At 36.1% G+C, this 21,591-nt stretch overlaps 2 protein-coding genes across 4 annotated transcripts; one reads left to right on the forward strand and one right to left on the reverse strand.

Moving 5' to 3' along the window:
- Nucleotides 1–2,466: 2,466 nt before the first annotated feature.
- LOC104120734 (ran-binding protein M homolog) lies at nucleotides 2,467–14,837 on the forward strand. 2 transcript variants are annotated; one of them, XM_033652694.2, is made up of 11 exons: nucleotides 2,467–3,063; nucleotides 4,934–5,080; nucleotides 5,304–5,390; nucleotides 6,470–6,515; nucleotides 7,235–7,311; nucleotides 8,727–8,889; nucleotides 10,537–10,605; nucleotides 11,144–11,203; nucleotides 12,012–12,098; nucleotides 12,532–12,757; nucleotides 13,449–14,837. In XM_033652694.2, the coding sequence occupies exons 1-11, from the start codon at nucleotides 2,630–2,632 to the stop codon at nucleotides 13,460–13,462; spliced, it is 1,410 nt and encodes a 469-aa protein (XP_033508585.1). In that variant the 5' UTR covers nucleotides 2,467–2,629; the 3' UTR covers nucleotides 13,463–14,837. The 2 variants fall into 2 exon arrangements, with proteins under 2 accessions (XP_033508585.1, XP_009630853.1); XM_009632558.4 differs by lacking the exon at nucleotides 13,449–14,837 and having other exon boundaries at nucleotides 12,532–13,148.
- LOC104120735 (protein argonaute 16) lies at nucleotides 13,881–21,453 on the reverse strand. 2 transcript variants are annotated; one of them, XM_009632560.4, is made up of 23 exons: nucleotides 21,212–21,452; nucleotides 19,925–20,160; nucleotides 19,611–19,816; nucleotides 19,302–19,517; nucleotides 19,089–19,225; nucleotides 18,908–19,005; nucleotides 18,737–18,834; nucleotides 18,483–18,654; nucleotides 18,269–18,385; nucleotides 18,089–18,196; nucleotides 17,941–18,003; nucleotides 17,491–17,604; nucleotides 17,239–17,404; nucleotides 17,045–17,157; nucleotides 16,815–16,952; nucleotides 16,595–16,725; nucleotides 16,440–16,505; nucleotides 15,543–15,606; nucleotides 15,116–15,227; nucleotides 14,955–15,028; nucleotides 14,647–14,741; nucleotides 14,536–14,567; nucleotides 13,881–14,378 (listed from the first exon to the last, which is right to left on the reverse strand). In XM_009632560.4, exons 2-23 carry the CDS (start codon nucleotides 20,138–20,140, stop codon nucleotides 14,203–14,205), a joined length of 2,712 nt encoding a protein of 903 aa, XP_009630855.1. In that variant the 5' UTR covers nucleotides 20,141–20,160; nucleotides 21,212–21,452; the 3' UTR covers nucleotides 13,881–14,202. The 2 variants fall into 2 exon arrangements, with proteins under 2 accessions (XP_009630855.1, XP_033508583.1); XM_033652692.2 differs by lacking the exon at nucleotides 17,491–17,604 and having other exon boundaries at nucleotides 21,212–21,453.
- Nucleotides 21,454–21,591: the final 138 nt, after the last annotated feature.

Genomic DNA, 21,591 nt, shown 5'->3' on the forward strand with positions numbered 1-21,591 from the left:
AAGTGCCTTTTTGGATTTTGTTAGCTTTTCTTTCTATGCTCATTTTGACATTTCTCCTTACACTTGTTTTCGCGCATGTTTATTTGAAATCAGGTCAAGCTAACTGGAAAACGCCTCAAGGAAGGTTTAGTTTCCACAACCTCAACGTTGGTGTTCAAATGACGTCAACACTCCAACTCGTTCCGAATAATGTTAATCTACATCCATTAAAAGATTAGGAGGTAGCAAAATTTGAACATTTCTTTATATTTTGGTGTCCTTATACATGAAAAAAAAAAGGATCATTTGAACATTGGTGCCCTTATTTTTTTGATCTTCTCATTTTCATGTCTTTAAAAGGCTATCAAATTTGTGGAGTTCCACCCTTATGCATTTCGTATTGCTTGACTGATATGGTGCTTGCACTGTTAGTGAGTGGCGAGAGATAATTTAACCAACCGGAGATGGATCCTGGGAGTTCTGCGTGGCAGTAATTCAGTTCCTGCACACTTTTTGAAAAACTATGAACCAAATTTCTATTACACACTGTCTGAGCACGAAAATTATCTTGCACACTCTAACACCTGTGTTTGCCACGTGGCTTCACATGCTTAACAAAAAAAAGATGAGCGCGTAAAATTGTAAATATTTTGTCTAAATCTATATTTTAATGCCACGTGTCATAATAATAATATTTTCCTAATTTTCCATTTTTATCAAATGAAAAAGCTGCCAAACTTCTCTTTTGCCCGATCCTTCCCAAGCTACTAGGACCCCCTCCTCCGCACCCCTCTTTCTCTCCCGTCTTCCCCAACCTCACCTCCCAGCCTCTCTTCCTCTGTGTTTACAAAAATCTACCAAAACTCATGATAAAAATTTTAAAGAAGGTGCTGTAAATTTTCTTTAAAATTGCCCCTCCAAACTTCTCTTTTGATTCTTTTTCTATCATTAAAATCCACCAAAACATCTAATTTTTACATAAATAAGAAAATATTTTTTTTGTATTTCATGAGAATGACTAAAATTATAAAATTTTCAACTCAGCTTCCTTCATATAAGGGAAGATTTGAGATTCTTATTCACAATGGAGTTGTTTAATTAATGAAAACGAAAAATTGATTTTGATTTGTTTTGTTTGGCTGTATATGAGATTTGAAAATGAAGAATGGAGGAGTTGCAATTTTAGTTTTTATCTCTTCCATTCTCAGTCTTGGGTTTATTATGGATGAATTATTGCAAAATTAAATCTATGTGAAGGTTAAGAATCGATGGTTATGGCTTTTTTCGGTGGGTATTAGCAACCCGGGGGAGGAGAAGATGGAGATGTTAGGGGATTTTTTAAATTTGGGGTATAAGAGTAATTTTAAATATTTTCTCTTAAAAAATAATAATAACACGTGTCATGATCTTATTGGTATGTAACATTACACATACTTTTATAAATTGGTCAAGAAAAAAAATGTTTTATTAGATACATTCTGAAAAAGATTGAGTATGTAAGATGATTTTCGTGCTCAGAAAGTATGTAATAACGATTTGGTCCATAGTTCAAAGGGTAACTTATGTATTCTGTCTTTAATTTACGGAGGCATATGGGAAATCTTAGGGGAGATATGTGTAGTAGTTTTATTTTTCTTTTTATTTCTATTGGTTTTACCAATGTTCATAATTTCTATTTACTATTTTTTATGTGAATATTTCGATCATATAGAGAACAATTTAATCCACTAGAGTTGCGAGTAAAATTTACCATATTTCAATATATGCATTGAAACATTCTTAAAGGAAAATTTCCACTATAAGTACTAGATAAGAAGTATTTAATGGTAACTGCAAGCAAAAAGGGTGTATCAAGAATAGATATAGTAACAACACATCCTAAGCAAATACAAAGCATAAGGAGGAAAACTGAAAAATTATAAAATTATCTTATCAATTTGATTCAGCTTCGTCTCATTCATCAATTTTACATAGATGAACTTTATTTTCAATTCAACTTTTATTTTTGAGTTTTCTTGTATACCCCCAAACCTTTATTACAAGTTATATTATTTGTGTGAATACGAGGTGCTTTGTCTACCAAACTGTCTTGACAAATCACTAATTTAGACAAAACTCGCAGTTGGAGCAAGTAAAACGCTGAGTAGTTGAGGGAGTAGTTGAGTTGAGGGAAGTTGGAAAATAAAATGCCATAACTGTGGAACACGACTTTCATAAACAAAAATATGGGTTTAATAAAATGTTGAACAAACAAGAAAATTAAAAATAAAATAACTTACGTAGAAAGGAACGTGGATCGAAAACATAATTTTATTTTTTGAAAAAATCGAGCTGGCATTTCCTTTTTTGTTTTGTTTATGGGTAAGTAAACCGTAATTTATTTTTCCCTCAACCTTAAATCTTCTTATTTCGCCATTTAGTAAACTTATAAAAAAAAAAAGGAAACAGAAAAAAACTTGTGAAAGATAAAAATACTTATCTTTTTTCCTAATTCTCACTTAACTACGCCGAACTATTGAACGCTCCTCTTTCCCCTTCATTCAAGAAAACCTTTATTCGATCCAATTGCTGTTTACTCGAATTCCTCTTTCTTCTCCAATTTAAATCATTTTCAGGGTTTGCTATTCTCTCGAAATTTCCCGGAAAATTAATGGATGCATCTTTAACTCTGTCTCTTTCTCACACCAATTCCGAAACTCAAGACCTAATCGGTTCTTACTTCTTGGATCAATGGCGACTTAAATCCAAATCCGCCGCCGCTAAATCAGAATCAGTCGCTGAAGCAGAAAAAACTCAATTAATGGAAGTAGAAGAATCAGAAGATGAAAAAGAAGAGTTACCTACTGAGCTGGATACTTTGAATAGTTCCGGTGGATTTTCGATTGTTGGGCCTGATAAACTTTCCGTCCATTACCCTAATGTGAATCTTCATGGACATGATGTTGGAGTTGTTCAAGCTAATCGGCCCGCTCCTTGTAAACGGCTTGTTTATTACTTTGAGATTTCTGTGAAGAATGCTGGTGCTAAGGGCCAAATTGCTATTGGTTTCACTTCCCCTGGCTTTAAATTGCGTCGCCAACCTGGGTATTTTCTTGTTCTTATACTGAATTGCTCTTTTATGAAATGGAAAGTATTTAATTGTTTTTATTTTTACTTTAATGGTGTTTCTTGCATTTCAATTTTAATTATAATGTGAAAGCTTGAATCTTGTCCTGAAGATCAATCCAGTGGAAATCTCTCTATGTTTAACCAAAGTTAAAAAGAATCTTTATGATCATAAATGTATTAATGGACATCAATGGGTAACTAACTTCATAATAAAGGCTACCAAGAAAGGCTAATGCCAGTGAAGGCAGCAGGGGCAGAGCTACAGTGGTGCTTACTACCCAGTAACTTTGGCCTAATACTATGTAAATAATTTATCCATAAGTCAGTAATCTGCTTTTTTTATAATCTAGAACCCTTAAACTCAAAATCCAGCTCCGTTTCTAGGCAAGCACTGTACTGCTAGTGAACATGGACCAAACTTCAGCTTCTTTTGACTCTTGCTACCTTTAATAAAGTTGGAGAAAACCCTGGTTCTTTGCTGATAATTCTAATATTCTGATCAATTTTTGAGTTTTAATGAATTGCTATGATATGAGAATTACTCTTGAACGTTGACAAGAGAGGGATAGCCAAGCTTTTATCTCTTTCGCTTTCACACCATATGAATCGCGAGAAAGAAGCGATAACATTATTAGTACATTGATGATAAAGTACCTAGAGGTCTAGAGCAGTGTTTTAAAAGGCGTGGGCGTAAGGCGGGGCGTTTTACATATGCCTCAGCGGGGCGTAAGCCCCATAGGTATTTAATTTTTAATATTTTATAAAATAATATAATGACAATTAATATTAATAAACAGGTAAAATTGCATAAAAATTGAAGAAAACTATATATATGTGTGCTCTATCCCCACAAAAAACTAATCAAAACAATCTATTATACGTTACTTACAAGCACAAGTAATTTGAGTCTAAAAGAATAAAGTTTTCTATATGGAGGAACAAAAAGGATGATTAACCTGCAATTTAAACTTTGAATTTGCTGCTATGAAGAAAAATGTAGTTCTCTTTGTATTTGTAAAAAAAATTAAATATTCGTTGCTTTTGGGAGATATTAGCAGACTAGCGGACAAGATAAAAATTTGGGAAAACCATGAATTAGGACTTAAATCAATAAAAAAGGTCTTTACTTTTAAATTTAATACTTTTGAGTTCCTTTTTAAACCTTTTGAGTAATTACCAAACTCACTTTTGAGAATTTGGGTATTATATGAAGGACTAATTCAACAAATTTTATTTTAATTTGAAAAAGTCTCTGGGGCTTACTCCTTACTAAAAAAAACGCGTCCCGAACACCGGGCGTACACCCCGAACGCCCGGGCGTACGCCCCAAATTGCGGGGCGTACGCCTCTTGAGACTTTCGCCCCATACCATCGCCCCGGGGCGTTTTTGGTACGCCTCGCCGCGGGGCTCGCCCCAGAAACGCCTTTTAAAACAGAGGTCTAGAGGACTCCTGCAAAATGAGGAAAGTTTCTTAGTTATTGTACAAAAATCAAGAATATTCCACATTATTATGTGAGTTCTTTGCCAAATTACACGGAGTGGTAAAGATTAGAACTTTTTTTTTGATAAGGAAGCTCATGACTCCTCTAGCTTAAGTTACAAACACAACATTGGAACTAGAAAGTGGTAAAGATTTGAACTATTTTCACTCAGTTAACTACACATGTATAATGAATCTATACACATTCTAATGGAACTTAACACAGCATTATTGGTCTTATCTGTGACTCCTTGGTTATTTGTCTATGTAACGTAGACTGAGAAGAATTGCATAGGAGTGGCATTTTGTTGTTCGATCATTGTCTTTCATTCTAACTCTATTTTTTATCTCTCTATGTTTGCCAGCTGGGATCCAAATAGTTATGGATATCATGGTGATGACGGACTGCTTTACCATGGACAAGGAAAGGGAGAGGCATTTGGCCCGACTTACTCAACAGGTGATACTGTTGGTGGTGGAATCAATTATGCTTCTCAAGAACTATTTTTCACGTAAGAATTTATCTGTTTTTTACCTCTTCTACAAAGATGTTCATGTTAGATTTCTGGATGATTTTGTTGAGTCTATAAAAATAGTCTTGCTGTTTACATTATAATTTATTGATGAGTGCGGTCTTCTCGCTTTTATTCCAAAAGTAAATGCATCTCTGCTTTGGCTGAAATATTTTCCTATACGAAATTCTCAGAACTTTGTGCTTTATTTCCTTAATGCCAGGAAAAATGGAACTATTGTAGGAACAGTTTTCAAGGATGTGAAGGGGCCATTATTTCCAACAGTTGCGGTGCACAGCCAAAATGAAGAGTATGTAGATGTATCCTTATTATCTGTACCTTGTATTTGTTATTTTATTTATTATTCATCTCATGTAAATTACGGGTGGCAAAATTTATCTTTACAAATGTCGTGCTTCCGGAGCTCTTACTATACTGACATTGGTTTTTCCTTTTTTTCCTTTTTGGTTTGGGGCTATGCATCCGGTTTGCTGTCATCTGAAATATTGATAAGATGACCTGGAACCTTATTCACTTTATGTCTGAAAATAGTTCTTTATTAAAATTGTGCTGACTCGCGATGCAATTTGTTCTCCATGGCTCTCCACTGTTCTCCACATCCTCTAATTTTGTTGCTTGTTAGTGTAGTCCTTTAACCACATTCCTATCCTCTCTTTTTTCCTTCTTAAATATACCAAGGTCATGAATATATCGTAAAGTTTCATTTCTTTGATGCTACCGTTGATTATTAAAATTGGAGTTTAATGAACTTGCTACTTCAAAGAATGCTGCTTGTAAAATAATATGTAGAATCATGAGTATATAGCATTATTGAGCATGCATGCTCTCGATGTGGGGAAAATAAATAAATAAGAAGTATCTTTCAAGTTATTTATATCTTTTTCACTGTGATGGAACAATTTCTTATTCCTTCATTCCACACTATCCACAAATTCGCATCATCTAATTCTCAAAACAGCCAAATCACGTTTGACATAAATCATCAAGAAAGGATTTTCCTAAGTTCTTGAGGGGTTGGAGTTATATCTTGTTATTTGAACTCTGCTAAGCATGAAAATTCTCGATATTTTGTACCTTATCAAAAAGAAAATCTCGTTATTTTTTTTGTGTGGCTGTAAATAGGAAATTTCATGTCGTAGATATTGTTGCTTAGTGCATACTTTCACCAAACTACATTATAGTAATGAAATATGATCAGTCAAAAAGAAAAGAAAAGATCTGTGGTTCTGTAGTTAGTTCTAGTTGATTCTCTCAGCAATAGCTTTATTGATCCTTGGTTAGTTTGTCCAAACTCTGACTTAGTAGTATGCACCATCAAATTTAGCATTTCTGATTTCTTGCAGTTCTTTGTAAATTTTACTATCACAGGGTTACCATCAACTTCGGGAAGGATCCATTTGTTTTTGATCTTAAGGTAATGGTTCTTGTTTATTAAGTTAAATAGTTCTCCTTTTGCTTTACCATGCACCATGAGCTGGAGGTGATAGATGTAACTGTGCCTTTTACCTTTCCTGGTTGGGGCTATGGTTGGTCTTCTCTCCTATTAATTATGCATGTAACGCTATGTGCTTCCATTTTCAAGTAAATCTCAAACAGACAGTAGATGCTGATTTTACCACTATTTTACCAGCCTTAGATATGACGAGTGCATGTGTGTACACTCATCTTTCTGCCTTGGGGTAAATTATGGTCTACGGCAACTTTTATTTTTAATGGTAAGTACTATTACAACAACAACAACAACAACATACCTAGTATTATCCCACACTGTGGGGTGTGGGGTCTGGGGAGGGTAGTTGTGTACTCAGACCTTACCACTATCTTGTGAGGATAGAGAGGCTAATGGTAAGTACTATTGATGTCACAAAACAAACAGCACTAAGAAAGTGCTGAGGTTACATCCAAAATAGAAGAAAAGGAAAGAGAAATATAAGAGAAAAGAAGAACCACCAAAAAAACTATGCTATACAAAACTTTCTATCATCTGTAGCAGGGGTTCAACATCATTTACCCACGCCATTTTACACCAAAAAGAAATTAAAAAGTGGACAATCTGATAGAAAAATAAGTGGATAAAAAGCATGATAGCATACATTAGTACTAATCCCTGTGGTTTTTGCCTTCTTTGGTTAGGCATATGAAGCGCAGGAAAGGACAAAGCAGCATTCAACTATTGAAAAATTGTCTATACCTCAGAATGCCAGTTATGGGTAAGTAACCCCCATTGTCCGATTGCTATTACCTTTGTTTGGTTGGGATTTATAATTATAGTTTTTAAATAGAGATAAGTGATCCTATTCGTAAATTAAATATTTGGCTGAATTTTAGAACTTAAAAAGAAAAAAGCTAGTCTTAGATTTTTTCCCCCCGAGTATAATAATATTCAGGAAATAATAAACAGTGAAGAGAAAGAAGTTTTGATCTAAGAAAGTGGACAACATTTTAGAATGGACTAAGAAGTAGTCCAGTGATGAAGCACATTGAAGTTATTATACCTATTTTCGTCCAGATAAAGGAGTGCATCTTTTTTATATTCTCAATTTAGAAGTGAAGTGATGGGTAGAAAAACGAGGTCTAACACACATGCAAGAACAAGGAGACTGCTGATTCATTTTCCCTACAAACATATTTTTCTGTTTCTATATTCTTATTGAATCTATAATGGAACATCTGTATTTGGCTACTGTGTCTTTACCCTGTCATATATCCAATAATGGTTCCCATAGGGTTTAGAATATGGGGTTGAATGAGTTTCAGACATGGCGACCTGTGTAGGTTCCATCATCAACTAAAATACCCAAAAATTCATAGCAGATTCCCCTTTTTTTTTCTAAAAATATTTTGTAATGTTCTCTAAACTATAAAAGGTTAATGCTCAAAAGAAACTGTTACTGCTTACCCGTTAAAAAAAAAAGCAAAAAAAGAAGAAGAAAAATGTTCAAAAGACACTGTTTATTATTGTTAGAGCATCTATTTGGAACAGCTGTTTGTTGTGCGGTGAGGCAATTAATTATGTCATACACTTTGAAGACTTGGAGAAAGCAATGTATCAGTTCAGATTCAAAATTTAATTAGGGCAGGGTTGGCATTTTTGAGAGAGAAAAGTTAAACATCCGTGGGTTAAGAGATCTTTTTGACTAGTCACGTGGCTTAACTAAAGATTTGTGGAAATTTTAAATGATGGAACTATAGACTTAAATGTGCTTAGTCGGGCAGCATGTGGAATTCTTCGATAAATGAAAGACCAAAATCATATTTTATCATGATAGTCGAAATCAAAGATAATGAAAGAAATAGTGGTAGACTGGTAGTATATCTTTCGTGAGCGACGTGAGAGAATCTTCTAGATATCAGAATGAGTTTGCACTTTTGATATTCGAGATTTGGATTCCCAGGAGTGTGCAGCTATTCATCAATTAGATTTGAGTGATTTTCACCCCATATTCTGCTGAATCTTAATTCTGACCATGAAGAAAAGGAGTGGCAGAGGTTTTTAGACTATGTTGAATTAACGGAGTATTTAAAGCACTTCGGATACAAGTGTCAATCTCTTTGTGCACATTGCAAATCATTACTGTTAGAAATGTATTTCTTCTATTCTTTTTGACGGGTTTTCAACTACCAGAATCGTTCGCTCGTATTTACAACATTATGGATATGAAGATACGCTGAGAATGTTTGACATTGAAAGTAAAAGTACTCTTCCACCCATCTCCTTTATTCAAGAAAATGGCTTTACAGAGGACATGAATATGTATTCATTAAATCAGAGAAAGGTTCTTCGTCAGGTATGAAATGTGGAAGCATCTTTTTTCCTTCATGATGATGTTAATGTATGATGCAAAGATACACATGAGACAGTAGTCACTTGGTTTTTATTGCTGTCGGTGCCTGCAGGACCACCTTCTTTTCCCCTTTTTTGGTGACTGGATACTTCTTTTATTTCCACTTTTACTGATCCTTACCCTTGTAAAAGAAAACCACGGAAGAGATAATGAAAAGAGGGAGAATAAAGAAAAATTGGGTAGAATTAGTTACTATTTGGGATGGGTAGAAAACGAAACAGGTGAGTAAGAGTTGCTCTTTGTTTGGAGAGAGTGAGAGAAGATCTGTTGGCTGCTGGAAAGACGTTTTATGTTGTATATTTCTTCTCCTTTATGTTATGCATACCAAACATGAAGGGCTGGATATTGATTAACTCTTCTCTCGTTTTCCCTTTGTTACATTGGCCCCAAGAAAGATTAAAAAGGCCATTCTTCAAAGGATGCAAAATTTGCCTTTTCTTGCTTGTTGCTTTTGTTGTGTTTAACTACTTTCAATGTTTGAGGGAAGTGGAAATAACTAACTGAACAGTTTGTTAAGACGAAGAAAGTCATCTGGTGAAAGAATATACAGTTACTGGGTCTGGTAGGAAGTGAAAAGAGAAGCATTATATAAGCTTTCAGCAATATGGTGAACTAATGAACTAGGAAAGATGAAGATAATATTATTAAGGTGATATCAGTAGCTAATTTTTTCAGTTGGAACTCCCAGTTTGGAATTCTATTAAAGGTTGTCTTTGTGTGATATTGTTCAAGGAATTTCAGGTTACTTGTCTCTTAATGGTATTATTAAGGATAATTACCTTCGCACAAACAGCTTCTTTTCTCTCTTTAAGATTCGTATTAAGATCCTTTAATCAATATCTTTTCTTCACTTCATGTCTTGACGGAACATTACATTAACTTTTGGATGATATTCTAGATGGTCTCTTCTTTTTTTTTTTTTTTGATAACCGTGGTGTCCGGGCCAGCTTACGCGTACCTCGACTAATTCCACGGGATACCTGCCACCTCCCACCAGCAACAGGTACCAGGTAACTCTATCCACCAAGGCTTGGATAGATGGGAAGAAATCACCTAGTATTTGCCTTCGCTAGGATTTGAACCTGAGACCTCAAGGTTCTCACCCACTTCATTGACCACTAGGCCACACCCTTGGGTGCTCTAGATGGTCTCTTCTTTCAACCGCTTCCTCCTAAGAAAAAGAATTTATAAGGTGGAAGAAAATAGGGAAAAAAAGATGTAAGCTTATCAGTAAATGGCAGCTTTGGTACGCTAGATTTTTATGGCTATTTACAAGTGAAGGAATAGCTTAGTGGCAAAAACCCTACACTACACTTCCGACCATAAGTTGGCTCTTTGAATTACCTAGGGAGTTTCTACCATCCATTGGTGTTCTCTTCTCACTAAATACTAGTTTTGGACTTTTGGTTCGATTATTTTCAGATCTGCACAAAACAATGTAATCAACTCCCCTCCCCACGCACAGTCCAAAGGAAAAAATAAATGTGGTGCTTTCCATCGTCCTTTTAACCCCCCTCCCTTGGTCTGCGTTGTTGTCATTTTGCTGACATAGAAATGATACTTACGGGAATGTATTTTTTGTTTAAACAGCTAATTCGAAGTGGTGAAATTGGTGATGCCTTTGGTAAACTTAGAGAGTGGTATCCTCAGATAGTTCAGGTAATTTTTCTGCTGGTTGATATTGTGGAACATCATATGACTCCTATTGTAACTTCATTCACCTCCCTTTACCTTTTTGCACCAAGATGCTGTGGAACTTCCTTGATGTCAATTCATGTAAATTTTGCAGTTTTAATTATCAACACTCTACTTTTTATTTTTTACTTCTAACTTTGTTTTTGTACCTCAGGTTTTTCATTTCTTGACATTAGTTTAATAGATATATATGCTTGACAATCAAGTTGGATCAACCTATTCTTTTCTATCATTGTGAATATATTTAAGATGTACATGTGGAGTATGAAAAATATTTTTTTTGTTTATAACCTCATATTATTTCTTGAACTTCACCTTTGAACTACACTACTTTTCAATCAGTAGAATTTTGCTCGCTTATTACCTTGAGTTATGATGAACTCCAATGCCATTCTTTTGTTCACAATGTGGCGAAAAAATTGTTTCTTTCTTATTACAGACAAAATAATTTGTTTCTTTTTTACTCACTTTTCCTTTCCTGATAAGCTTCTATGCTTTTTAGGATGGCACATCAGCTATATGCTTTCTGCTTCACTGTCAAAATTTTATTGAGCTAGTACGGGTAAGTTGTTTGTACACATGCTTCTGCTGCTTCATGTTTCTTTCTATGTATAAAACTTGTAAAGAATGATATGAAGCGATGATGCTGCAGGACAAAAGACTGCCGCATCCCATAGCAAATGGTTTAATTTTTTCAATTTGGTGCTGAAAAATTTAGTTTAAAATGACATTGAGAACTGAGGCTCATGCTAATGACTAGGCAGGTCACAAAAGCTTTAAGTAGACGTAGAAATAGTGGTGCGTGCAAAAGAAGAAAACTCATAGGTATGTGGCGAAAGTGGGGTCAACGAGCCAACAAAAGAAAATTTCTATATGCAAGTAAGAACTCATTATGAACAATCCAAAGAAAAAGGCGGACGCGCTATGCAATTTGTAAGCAGTTCATGTGATATAGCTAGTTTGCTTCCTGTCTGGTGCTTTACCTTGTTAAAGTGTATTATTTTGACTGGTTATTTTGGCAAATGGATTATAGCTAGATAATACAGTTTTGGGCCGTCCAATTTAAACCCTATTTGGGTTGAAGGAGAAAAGATGTCCTGTTAGTGATCTAATTGGTAATGCGTACCTGAGTAGTGTGTCTCTTTCTTAAGACAAGCCAACAACTCACATTCTTATACAATACCAGAACGAGTGTAGGAATAAGATAATTCGAGGATGCATCTGACCAATGTCAAGGGAAGCACCAAAATATTCATTTCTTTGTAGATACATATATGCTTGTCTTCAGAATATGTATTTCATTAGTGTTTTATGGTGCCGTGTAGTCATATAAATAGCAAACAATTTGAAGTGCTATGTTCTATCTGTAGGCTGGAAAGCTTGAAGAAGCTGTGTTATATGGAAGGACTGAATTTGAAAAATTCTACAAGTTGGGAGACTATGATGACTTGGTCAAGGTACTGAAGGAAATTCTATTAACCCTTTTGTGGCTGTGTTTACTGATTAGCATCGTACTAGTATGAGCAGCCTATCACTAACATAGTGCTGGACATTGCAAAAAAAAAGTACTTATAAAGTTTTCCTATTTTCCGAAAAACAGTTCATTACAGTACTGAGCTAATGAATTCTACTATTTCTCCTCATATATAATTTGTATATAACACCAGGAGATAACACATTTACACATCTAAATTTCAAAACATGTACAGCAGTGACATTTCTGTCAGAGCATCTTTGGATTTTCTCCTTGCTTTGTGCTGGCCAGCACCGTCTCCTTATCAGGACTGGAGAAAATGTTTAAGCAATCCTTATTATATGTTTTAGCATCTATAATCTTATCCTCAGCAAATAAATTTATTAATACTGTTTCTCTTTCCTTATCCATTATAGGATTGTGCTGCTCTGCTGGCATATGAACAACCACAAAAATCTTCTGTTGGGTATCTTCTAGGAGATTCACAGCGAGAAGTTGTGGCTGATGCTGTCAATGCAATGATTTTATCAACGAACCCTAGCTTGAAAGATTCAAAAGATTGCTTACATTCATGTCTTGAGAGGCTACTTAGGCAGCTAAATGCTTGCTTCTTGGAGAAGAGGTCTTTGAATGGGGATCAAGGTGAAGGTTTCCATCTGCATAGAATACTTAACAGTGGTAGAAAAGGCTGAGAGTTAGTCGGTTTGTATTCCTTGTTACTCTTGACCCATGTATATACACAACTAATAGTCTTTCAAGTCACTATCTGGAGAAATGCCCCCTGGTGACCAGCACACATGCTGTGTAAAGTCGTATGTACTGCCTTTGATTTGTAATAACTATTCATTTTCTGGAATACTGGATTGGCTTTGTTTTGGCATCAATTCATGCCCCCACGACAGTAAACCTTCAATAGTTAGTGCACATTGAATGGTCAAATTCTCTACTTGGGTATAATTCCATCTGAGGTTCTATGGGATTGCTTTTGTACAGATGAATTTTTCAAATTTAGTACATTGTTGTTTTGCGTAAACTGGCTCTACATGTTTTAGTTAGTGCACATTGAATGGTCAAATTCTCTACTTGGGTATAATTCCATCTGAGGTTCTATGGGATTGCTTTGGTACAGATGAATTTTTCAAATTTAGTACATTGTTGTTTTGCGTAAACTGGCTCTACATGTTTTATTCGAACCACTCTTTGGAAATCATATTGCAGTTAAGTCTTGAGGGTGTATTGATGGGAGCATTTTGATGTCTGAATATCAGAAATTTTACGCACTAGAGCCCGCATTACTTTGTTGGGCGTTCTAAATTTCTGTCATTTCATGCAGGTCTTGAGAACTGAAAGAGGAACTTGGATGAGGGTTTTCCATGCAGCAATTTGCACGCTAATGCCTATTGATCACATTTGATTCCCAACAATGTTTGGACTCAGTAAGTGTTTTTCTAAAAGGGAGCCTCAGAGCAACGGTAAAGTTGTCTCCGTATAACCTATAGGTCACGGGTTCGAGCCGTGGAATCGGTCATTGATGTTTGCATCAGGGTAGGTTGCTTACATCACACCCTTGGGGTGTGGCCCTTCCCCGGATCTTGCGTGAACACGGAATGCTTCATTCCCCGGGCTTCTAAGAGTGTATGTTACGCCAGATAAAAATATGCATGTGTACTAGACAAATAATGGCCGTCGGAATTTATCAATAATAAGATAAGAATGGACCAAAGGTTTAACGGGGAGAAAATTGAGCAATTTCGACACATACAAATTTGGACCATGAATTTCATTTCAACACTATATAGACCAAAGCTTCCTGGTGTTTAACAAATCAGGCGCACCAAATTTAGGCCAAAAATTGACTATACAAAACTCAGTCCTAACTTCTAAATGGCTATAAGTAGCTGTACCCAAAATTCTATGCCCTTTAAACAGTGATATTTTTAGCCTAGTTACGTCCAGAAAACTGTCAGAAATATGATGTTTTGCCCCTTGTTAGACGACCTAAAAGTGCTCGACTAAAGCCTCCACAAAATTTGGAGCCATAGAGCATTATACTACCCAAGAATTTACAGCATATGCAGTTGAAAACTTCAACAGAAAAACATTGAGTCACTGACATTCATGTGCAACCTGGGCAGTTCGGTGACCGAGGTGCTCCCAATTGATTTGACGCTGCCGTATCCTGAAGAAGTTTCGGAGAGATCTTCGAACTTCACAAACTGTGCAAATTGTTGTGCTGCTAGATGTGCATAACGGACAGGAGCCACTGCAGCAACAATGAAATTAGATAATAAGCTTTGCTAATACTGTAATTTAAGATGACTGATAACAGTTTCACTATCACATGCCTATCTATGCCTCTTAACATTTAAGTCTCTCCCTAGGAACAAAAAAGAAAGTAATGCAAGGGTAGGCAGAATTACCAATAGAGGTTGCAGTCGTGCTCCTTTGATACCTGAAAGACAGCAAAGCACTATTCACATTGAACTTGCAAATTCAACCATAACTTATAGATTGCAAATCAGATAGCTTACACATATGATAGTGAATGTATGAGATTTTGCAGGACATCAGGTGAGAAACCAATCTCATCGAGCAATACATGATAATGTGCAGGTCTAGTTGTTCCCTGTTGTAAAATTCATAGACAGACTAGCTAAGTTCAATTTGTTTTCATATTGTGGAAGCGCCAAGGGAGATGAAAGAAGAAATTCAAAAGCGCAGGTAATACATAATGACACAAGAAATAACTAAGAAACTGCTGGAAAAGGTCCTATATGCCGTGATAAATAGGACAACATCTAGGAAAACCCCAACGGGTAAAAGGATCTGAGTAACTTACTATCATTCCCGCATGTGCACACATGAAAAAGTCATTATTTCTTGGATGCACAATGTTTGTGTCTACAACAGTACCTGGGGGAGAGAGACAGTGTGTTTTAGAGACTACTTTAGAACAGATCACTTGAAGCAGAACAAAGGCTTTGCTGAAAAGTTAAAGACCTGGCGGAACATTTTCAGCTGCACTAGCTTGAAACAGTTTTGTATGGTGATTTTTTTGAGCCACGATCAAGGTGAACTTGGGAATGTCTCCCTCACCAAGATGATTGTATGCCTGCTTTTTCGAAAATGTCAGACGCAAAATTAAACATACCAGGAACAAATAACTGATGGACAGCATATAGAACTCAGATCCTAAGAGATGCCTCAATTTAAAGTATTATTACTCTATTCCAGAGCATTAGCTGCAAAGTTCAGTGCATAAACTGTGGATATTCCATTCCTTTAATTGTTTTTGTCATGAAAAAATTAAAGTAAGAAATTAAACATCTCCACAAGCAAAACATAAAACTATTTTATGATGCAGTGTTAAGTGAGTGCATTGGAATGACAGAAGGCAAAAGACATTCTTCGGATAGATGGACATTACCTTGATCATTTGATCTAGCTCAAGGTTCAGAACCTGACTGAACTGTGATTCACTGACGCCATCCCTAACAAAAGAAATTGTTAAGTTGATTGCAAATGGCTAGCAATATAACAATCATCATGTGATTGCAAACAAAAACTTGAAATAGGACTGCTATACCATTTCAAAATTATAGGACTGCTATACCATTTCAAAATTATAGGACTGCTATAAAAGTCAGCCACATAAATTGCAATACTCTGGCAGAAGTACAGCGTACAATGGTTAAAATTCACCTTCTAGCTTGATACCCTTATATACTTGTGAAGTTCCCCATTTCACCAAAAATAAATTGCATATCATAAGGACATAATGTACTATTTCAATCTATCCAGGTAAAGATTGTTTGTTCTCAAGATTGACAAAATATGAAGATGACATCTAAGAACACAGATCTGCAACTCACATCTTCTCATTGGTGAAACTGTACGATTTTGGATTGGTTTGTCTCCAGAAAGATTGGCTCCAACTTTAACATTGTATAGTGTGTTTTATGATACTCATTCCTATAAACTTTTTGTTTTAAATATGGTGTATCCGTGCCAGCTTGCCCTCAGCTTGACTAATCTACCAATGCTTATATCCTACTTCTCTTTTGGCCGAGGGAAACAGTTTTCAAGAAAACCTACATATATGTGGGGTGGGTTCAGTTTCTTTTTTTTCTTTTTTTTTTATTGTTATGTGGAATTCGAAACATTAAGATGTATTTTTTTCACCAAGGCTTATATCTAATTCCTTTCCAAATATAAAGCTAAATGTGGGGCTGAGCCAACAAATTTTCATTTAACTTTAGGAACTGTCATTGCTCATATGTGGAACAGCATCTGCAGCAGACTTCAGACATAAATATTGGAATACCTGAAGACAATAATTTGAGCAGGCTTATGGCCGTTACATGTCCTATAGAAGTCCAGAAGCAGTTCTCTGCAGCACAAGTAAATTTGTATAATTTAAATGCTTCTATACATAGTTTGTCATAGAAACTTGACATATTATAGGCTATAAAGATGCACCTCATGATTCCTTCATCGTCTCCATTTGGTAAAGGCTTGTATAAGGATTCTATAATTTCTAACTTTGGAGATTGACTACGGACAACTGCCCTGTACTTGGATATTAATGGCCAATATAAGGATCCCACAACCTGGAAGAACAGTGATAGTAAGGCAGAACTAATCAGTCACAACGTTATTGACAAAAGAAAGGAGAAAATATTTTGGGAAGAAGATCAACCGCAGCAATTGATGGAATATCTGATTGACCAGGAGATCCATGAGAAACATCCATGCCCAGAATCATTGTTGGAGTGTCCTGAATATGTGGCAGATGAGACGTATGTTCCATAGCCAACAATGAATTGGTCCCTCCAAGCTATTAAACACAAGCAAAAAAAACTATCCTAATTCAGAAAAACTGAAAATAGAAAAAAATCCAAACTGTTGATCACAAATTCAAAAGACTACCTTTGCATTAATTTTGAGAAGCACATTTGTTAGATATTGATCATTGATCCTTAACGGAGAGATACATTGAGTAACAATTCCCAAGTCAGTCAAACTTTTTTTCTTCCAAGGTCCTTGACATTATGAAATGTATAAGTTAGTATAGGATATTGAAACCAAAGCGAGCGGGTCTAACATAGTAATCAGTATATTACCATATATCTCTGAGTTTTTTCGCTCTGGCAAGACACAGAGAAGAAAGTCAGGAGGGCCAGGAAGTCTAGCTATTATCTCTTCGAACATCTTTTCTACTCGAACTACAGGCCCAGCTCGCCTATTCTGGGGATCTTCCTCAATGAGTGTATGTGGGCGCTCAAAATGCTGATGGACAGGAAAAGAAGAATTTGAACCCAGAATCCATAGCAACAAAATTAAACAATGAAAGATGTAAATGTAGCGCTACATACAATGCCTTTGGTCCTTCCACAACTAATAAGCTCCCTCGAAAGGTGACTTGTATCACAACGGGCAGAGAAGTTGACCACTGCCCAGCGTTCAATTCGTGAAGGGGTCAAAAGATGCTACAAGAAAGGGAAAAAAAAGGTAGGGAGAGATGGCAGGTACGGTTCAACCGAAAAACTGCAGAAAACTTTTATAGCATTTTCACTACAGTTGGTAAAGTCTAACAATAGAAATGTTTTTTCATTTTCACAAAGATTATCCTCAGATATCGAGAATAATGGGGATAAATTCATATCCGCCATCCCTCCTCTCCTTCGCAGTCAAGTTCTCAAAAGGTTGATCCCCAGGTAGTAACAAAATAATAGAGGACAACCACATATGATTATTTCCACCTCTCCTTATATTCGCTGTTAACGCGCCAGACTGCATGGTGATATTATGCGGTTAAATTGTACCTTGTTATTAAAATTCCATCGGCCGTTGCGGGGAACGACCTCTTCGCCATTACCAACTTTCAACTACAGATTGTAAGATAATATAAGTAAAGTCAGAAAAAAAAAATTAAAATTTTAAAGAACACCGTTCAAGATGTGTAGATGCTACCTTTGGAGCCTCAAGGACCCTGCCGTTAATTTGAATGAGCTGCTTTTCTATTGAGACTCCACAAGTGGCAAGCAGGGGATCGTCATCATAGCTGTAATCCCTCACAGCCTGCCAAAATTCCAGTAAGGTATAGAAGCAAAAATTAAAAGGACCAGCACAATCAAACCTGCACCAACTTACATCTGTTATAACTTTAATTCGTTCTCGAGGCTTCTGCCTTGATTTTTCAACTAAAGATGCCCGCTGCACTGATGATAACACTTTTGTGTATCTTTGAAGGGAGACCAAATAACACAGCTGAATATTAATGAAAGAAAAAAAGTTGGCTCTTAGAAGCTGGTTTAGTTAATTAGGGTTCAGTAGTGTAAAAAGAAAGAATAATAACTCTGCACACCTCCAGTGGCAGATAGTTTGGTCGTTTCGGTTTTCCGACATCCAGGCATGGCATATAAGCAGAGTTTGAAAGTTCTATGTTACGGTGTTTAGTGAAGTACTCATAAACAGTTATCTCTATGGTCTCTCCTCCATTATCTAGGCCATCACCATTTTTCACTTTCATAGAAAATCTATAAAAAAGGCAACAAAAGTAGATGTTACATATCTCTAAGTAGTTAGTAATAAATATGCACAAGACAAATGGACACTCACAACTGTTGATTGCAAGGTCTCTCACTCAGACCGATGATTTTGAATTCCTTGTTGCTGTGCTTAGCTTTAACTCTCAGATTCTTCAGCATTCTTTTTGCCTGTATAAAACTGGAAGTTAGCGAAGCGTGGAGAAAGAAAGAAGAGTTTAGCATGCAGTTAGATATTACTCACTCTTGCCCAATCAATATAACGAGGCTCCTTTACATTCTGGTTAGCAAGCAAAAAGTCGATTACAGGTCCAGGTGATAGGATCATAGTTGTCGACACATCTACAACCAGGAAGTAAGCAGCATTAAGATTTATAAAAATTATAGAAGTAAGACAGCTAGACTGGAGAGTTTCTAAGTAATACCCATGTTCAAGGTCAATCCATCAAGGGTTGGACGAAAGCTGGAATGGAACCCCTTACAACCCATTACACCCCCTCCAACATCTGTGAAGTTCCTTGAGTCGTCATGAAAAAATGACTGTCTAACCAAGAGGCATCCTCTGTGACCAACATGAATATCTGGATAAGTTTTGGCTCGAGAAAAGATTGACGGTCACCAGAATAACAGGGAATTACCTATTAGCAGCTTGTTGTCGCAATATAATGTCCAGAACCCTCAATGCATCTTGAACATTTTCAGGATCAGCTCCTTGAAGAGCAAGAGAAACGGACTTTAATGGTATTTTAGTTGCATAGTTGATCTCCACCAGGAAAGCTTTTGAATGAAGAGAATGCTTAGATTTTTTACTAGAGTGATGGTTGCTTCCATTATCTGAGGGGCTCTCACTAGCACTACAAACAAAGTATAACATAAGCTTAATGTACATTATAGAAGCCTTGAAGTAACTGCGACTATAGAGTCAAAGATTTCTTCAAGGATATTACTGCTTTGCACTAGACTCTTCAACAACCACTGTGAATTCCAGTCTGTGGCGTGGAAGAGGTCCCACTGTGTACAAACTCTTCTCTCCATCGTAAGCAAATTTCTTCCCCGCAAATTCAGATGAGTATGTCTCGTGAAGTTTATGTATAATTTTTCTTCCAATCCGCTTGATGTGAACATCCCTCTTTTCGTCACAAGTTATAGAGACCTGTAATAGTGCAACACAGAAATTTGGTTAAGTACAACACAGAAATTTGGTTCAGTGCAGGGGAGCTTCAAAATGACTGAAGAAGGACTCAATAATTGGCAATCATACACTGTATTGGTAAAATATTTCATCAGGACATTTGACAGAAACTTTTAAGTGGTTTGCGAGCAAAGTAATCCCTCGTCCAGATGTTCCATTCCCAGGCCTCGACATTACAGTACGCTTGGGCTGATCAACTTTCTCTGGCTCCGCGTCCAACGCTATATTTGGTGGTGCTACTGCCACAGGTGAGCAACAACTCTCTCTTCCTTCACTTCCTTCCATATTTCAAGTGGAACAGTCACCTAGGAGAAATTTTTATTAGCTGGATAAACGCCAAAAGATGAAGGCTACTGAAATCATAGTCCTTTCTAAACCGTCTCCTCAATCTATATCCCTCTACGGATACATCATATTCGCACAACTACAAAATTTAAGCCTGTGATAGTTTCTTGTCTGACAAGGACAATGTAGTTAGAAAATATATCAATCAACCAACTACACCTCAATTCCAAACTTGTTGTGGTAGGCTATCATACAATCAGGGGCGGAGCTAGACTATAGCTTACGGGTTCGGCCGAACTTAGAAGCTTTAGTCGAAACTCTGTATTTGTCTTAATAAATCCATTGAATATGTATAAATTATTAATTTAGAACCTGATAACTTAAAAGGACTAGAATCTCTAACCCATAAACTTCAAATCCTAGCTCCACCTGTGCATATGAAACCATGTATCTCATCCACTCTACTCAAATCAAGTTAGTATTTATTCTTCATGAAAAACAGTACACTGTATGCAAAGTAATTTATGGTCAAATAGTTCATATATTATGAAGACAATTAGTAGAAACATCAAATTACAAGCAAAAAATGTATTTAAAATTTTAAATTCATATATTAGAAACTTTGATGAAGGGGAGCCTTGGAAACAAACTCTTGTAGAAATGCATGGTAAGGCTGCATAGAATAGACCCTTGTGGTCCAGCACTTCCCCGGACCCGTACATAGCGGGAGCTTAGTGCACCGGGCTGCCCTTTATATTAGAAACTTTGAACATTGAAAGAATAAATCACTAAGAAAAATGCCCAAAAAGAAGTGGACGAGTAAATATGCATTTGACACTGTATCAGAGTGAACCTTTTCTGAAACTGAAAAACAAGAAACTAAATTGCATGCGGACTAAAATAGGCAAAATTGAGCAATTAATCCATAAAAAAAACTAATAAAAGATCTAAAAATTCATTAAAACAAAATTAGTACACAATGCACATCATTGTTGAAAAAAAAAAATAGAAAACTAGAGAATGTAAAAGAAGTAAATGAAAACGGAGAACAGAGAGTTAGATAAATTTCACCTTAGGTGAATGAAACCGGAATGGCTTTTCTCTGTTAGGGTTTCGAGAAGCAGCGATTCAGCATATGCTTTTAGGAAGTTTCTGGAATTTATTTGCTTCTCCGCTGCTCTCACTCAGTACCAAGTCGTCAGTGAGAAGGTGGTGAGACAATGGAGGGAAAGACCAAAAGAAAAAAGGTCTTGAGCCAATGCTTTGCTTAACGCGAATTTCCTTCTTTTTCTTTGTTTCTTTCCGATTACTACTACGAAACGCTTATATGCGATCACAGCCGTCCAGTTTTCAGAAGATCTGAAGTTTTCTATGATTGTTAGTAGATGTAATTTTCGGATGGTAACTCAATTTTTATTTAAAGTTTTATTAAATTATCTTCTATAATAAAA

The sequence above is a fragment of the Nicotiana tomentosiformis genome, chromosome 7, assembly GCF_000390325.3.
Source record: "Nicotiana tomentosiformis chromosome 7, ASM39032v3, whole genome shotgun sequence".
NCBI lineage: Eukaryota > Viridiplantae > Streptophyta > Magnoliopsida > Solanales > Solanaceae > Nicotiana > Nicotiana tomentosiformis.

Excerpts from the sequence above, each read along its gene's own strand:
- LOC104120734 (XM_009632558.4), top strand. The coding sequence starts at position 2,630 with ATGGATGCATCTTTAACTCTGTCTCTTTCTCACACCAATTCCGAAACT. Across the intron at positions 3,064-4,933 it reads AAATTGCGTCGCCAACCTGG|CTGGGATCCAAATAGTTATG; the intron begins GTATTTTCTTGT and ends TATGTTTGCCAG. Across the intron at positions 5,081-5,303 it reads TCTCAAGAACTATTTTTCAC|GAAAAATGGAACTATTGTAG; the intron begins GTAAGAATTTAT and ends CCTTAATGCCAG.
- LOC104120735 (XM_009632560.4), bottom strand. The coding sequence starts at position 20,140 with ATGGAAGGAAGTGAAGGAAGAGAGAGTTGTTGCTCACCTGTGGCAGTA. Across the intron at positions 18,197-18,268 it reads GAATTAAAGTTATAACAGAT|GCTGTGAGGGATTACAGCTA; the intron begins GTAAGTTGGTGC and ends GAATTTTGGCAG. Across the intron at positions 18,004-18,088 it reads GGGTCCTTGAGGCTCCAAAG|TTGAAAGTTGGTAATGGCGA; the intron begins GTAGCATCTACA and ends TACAATCTGTAG.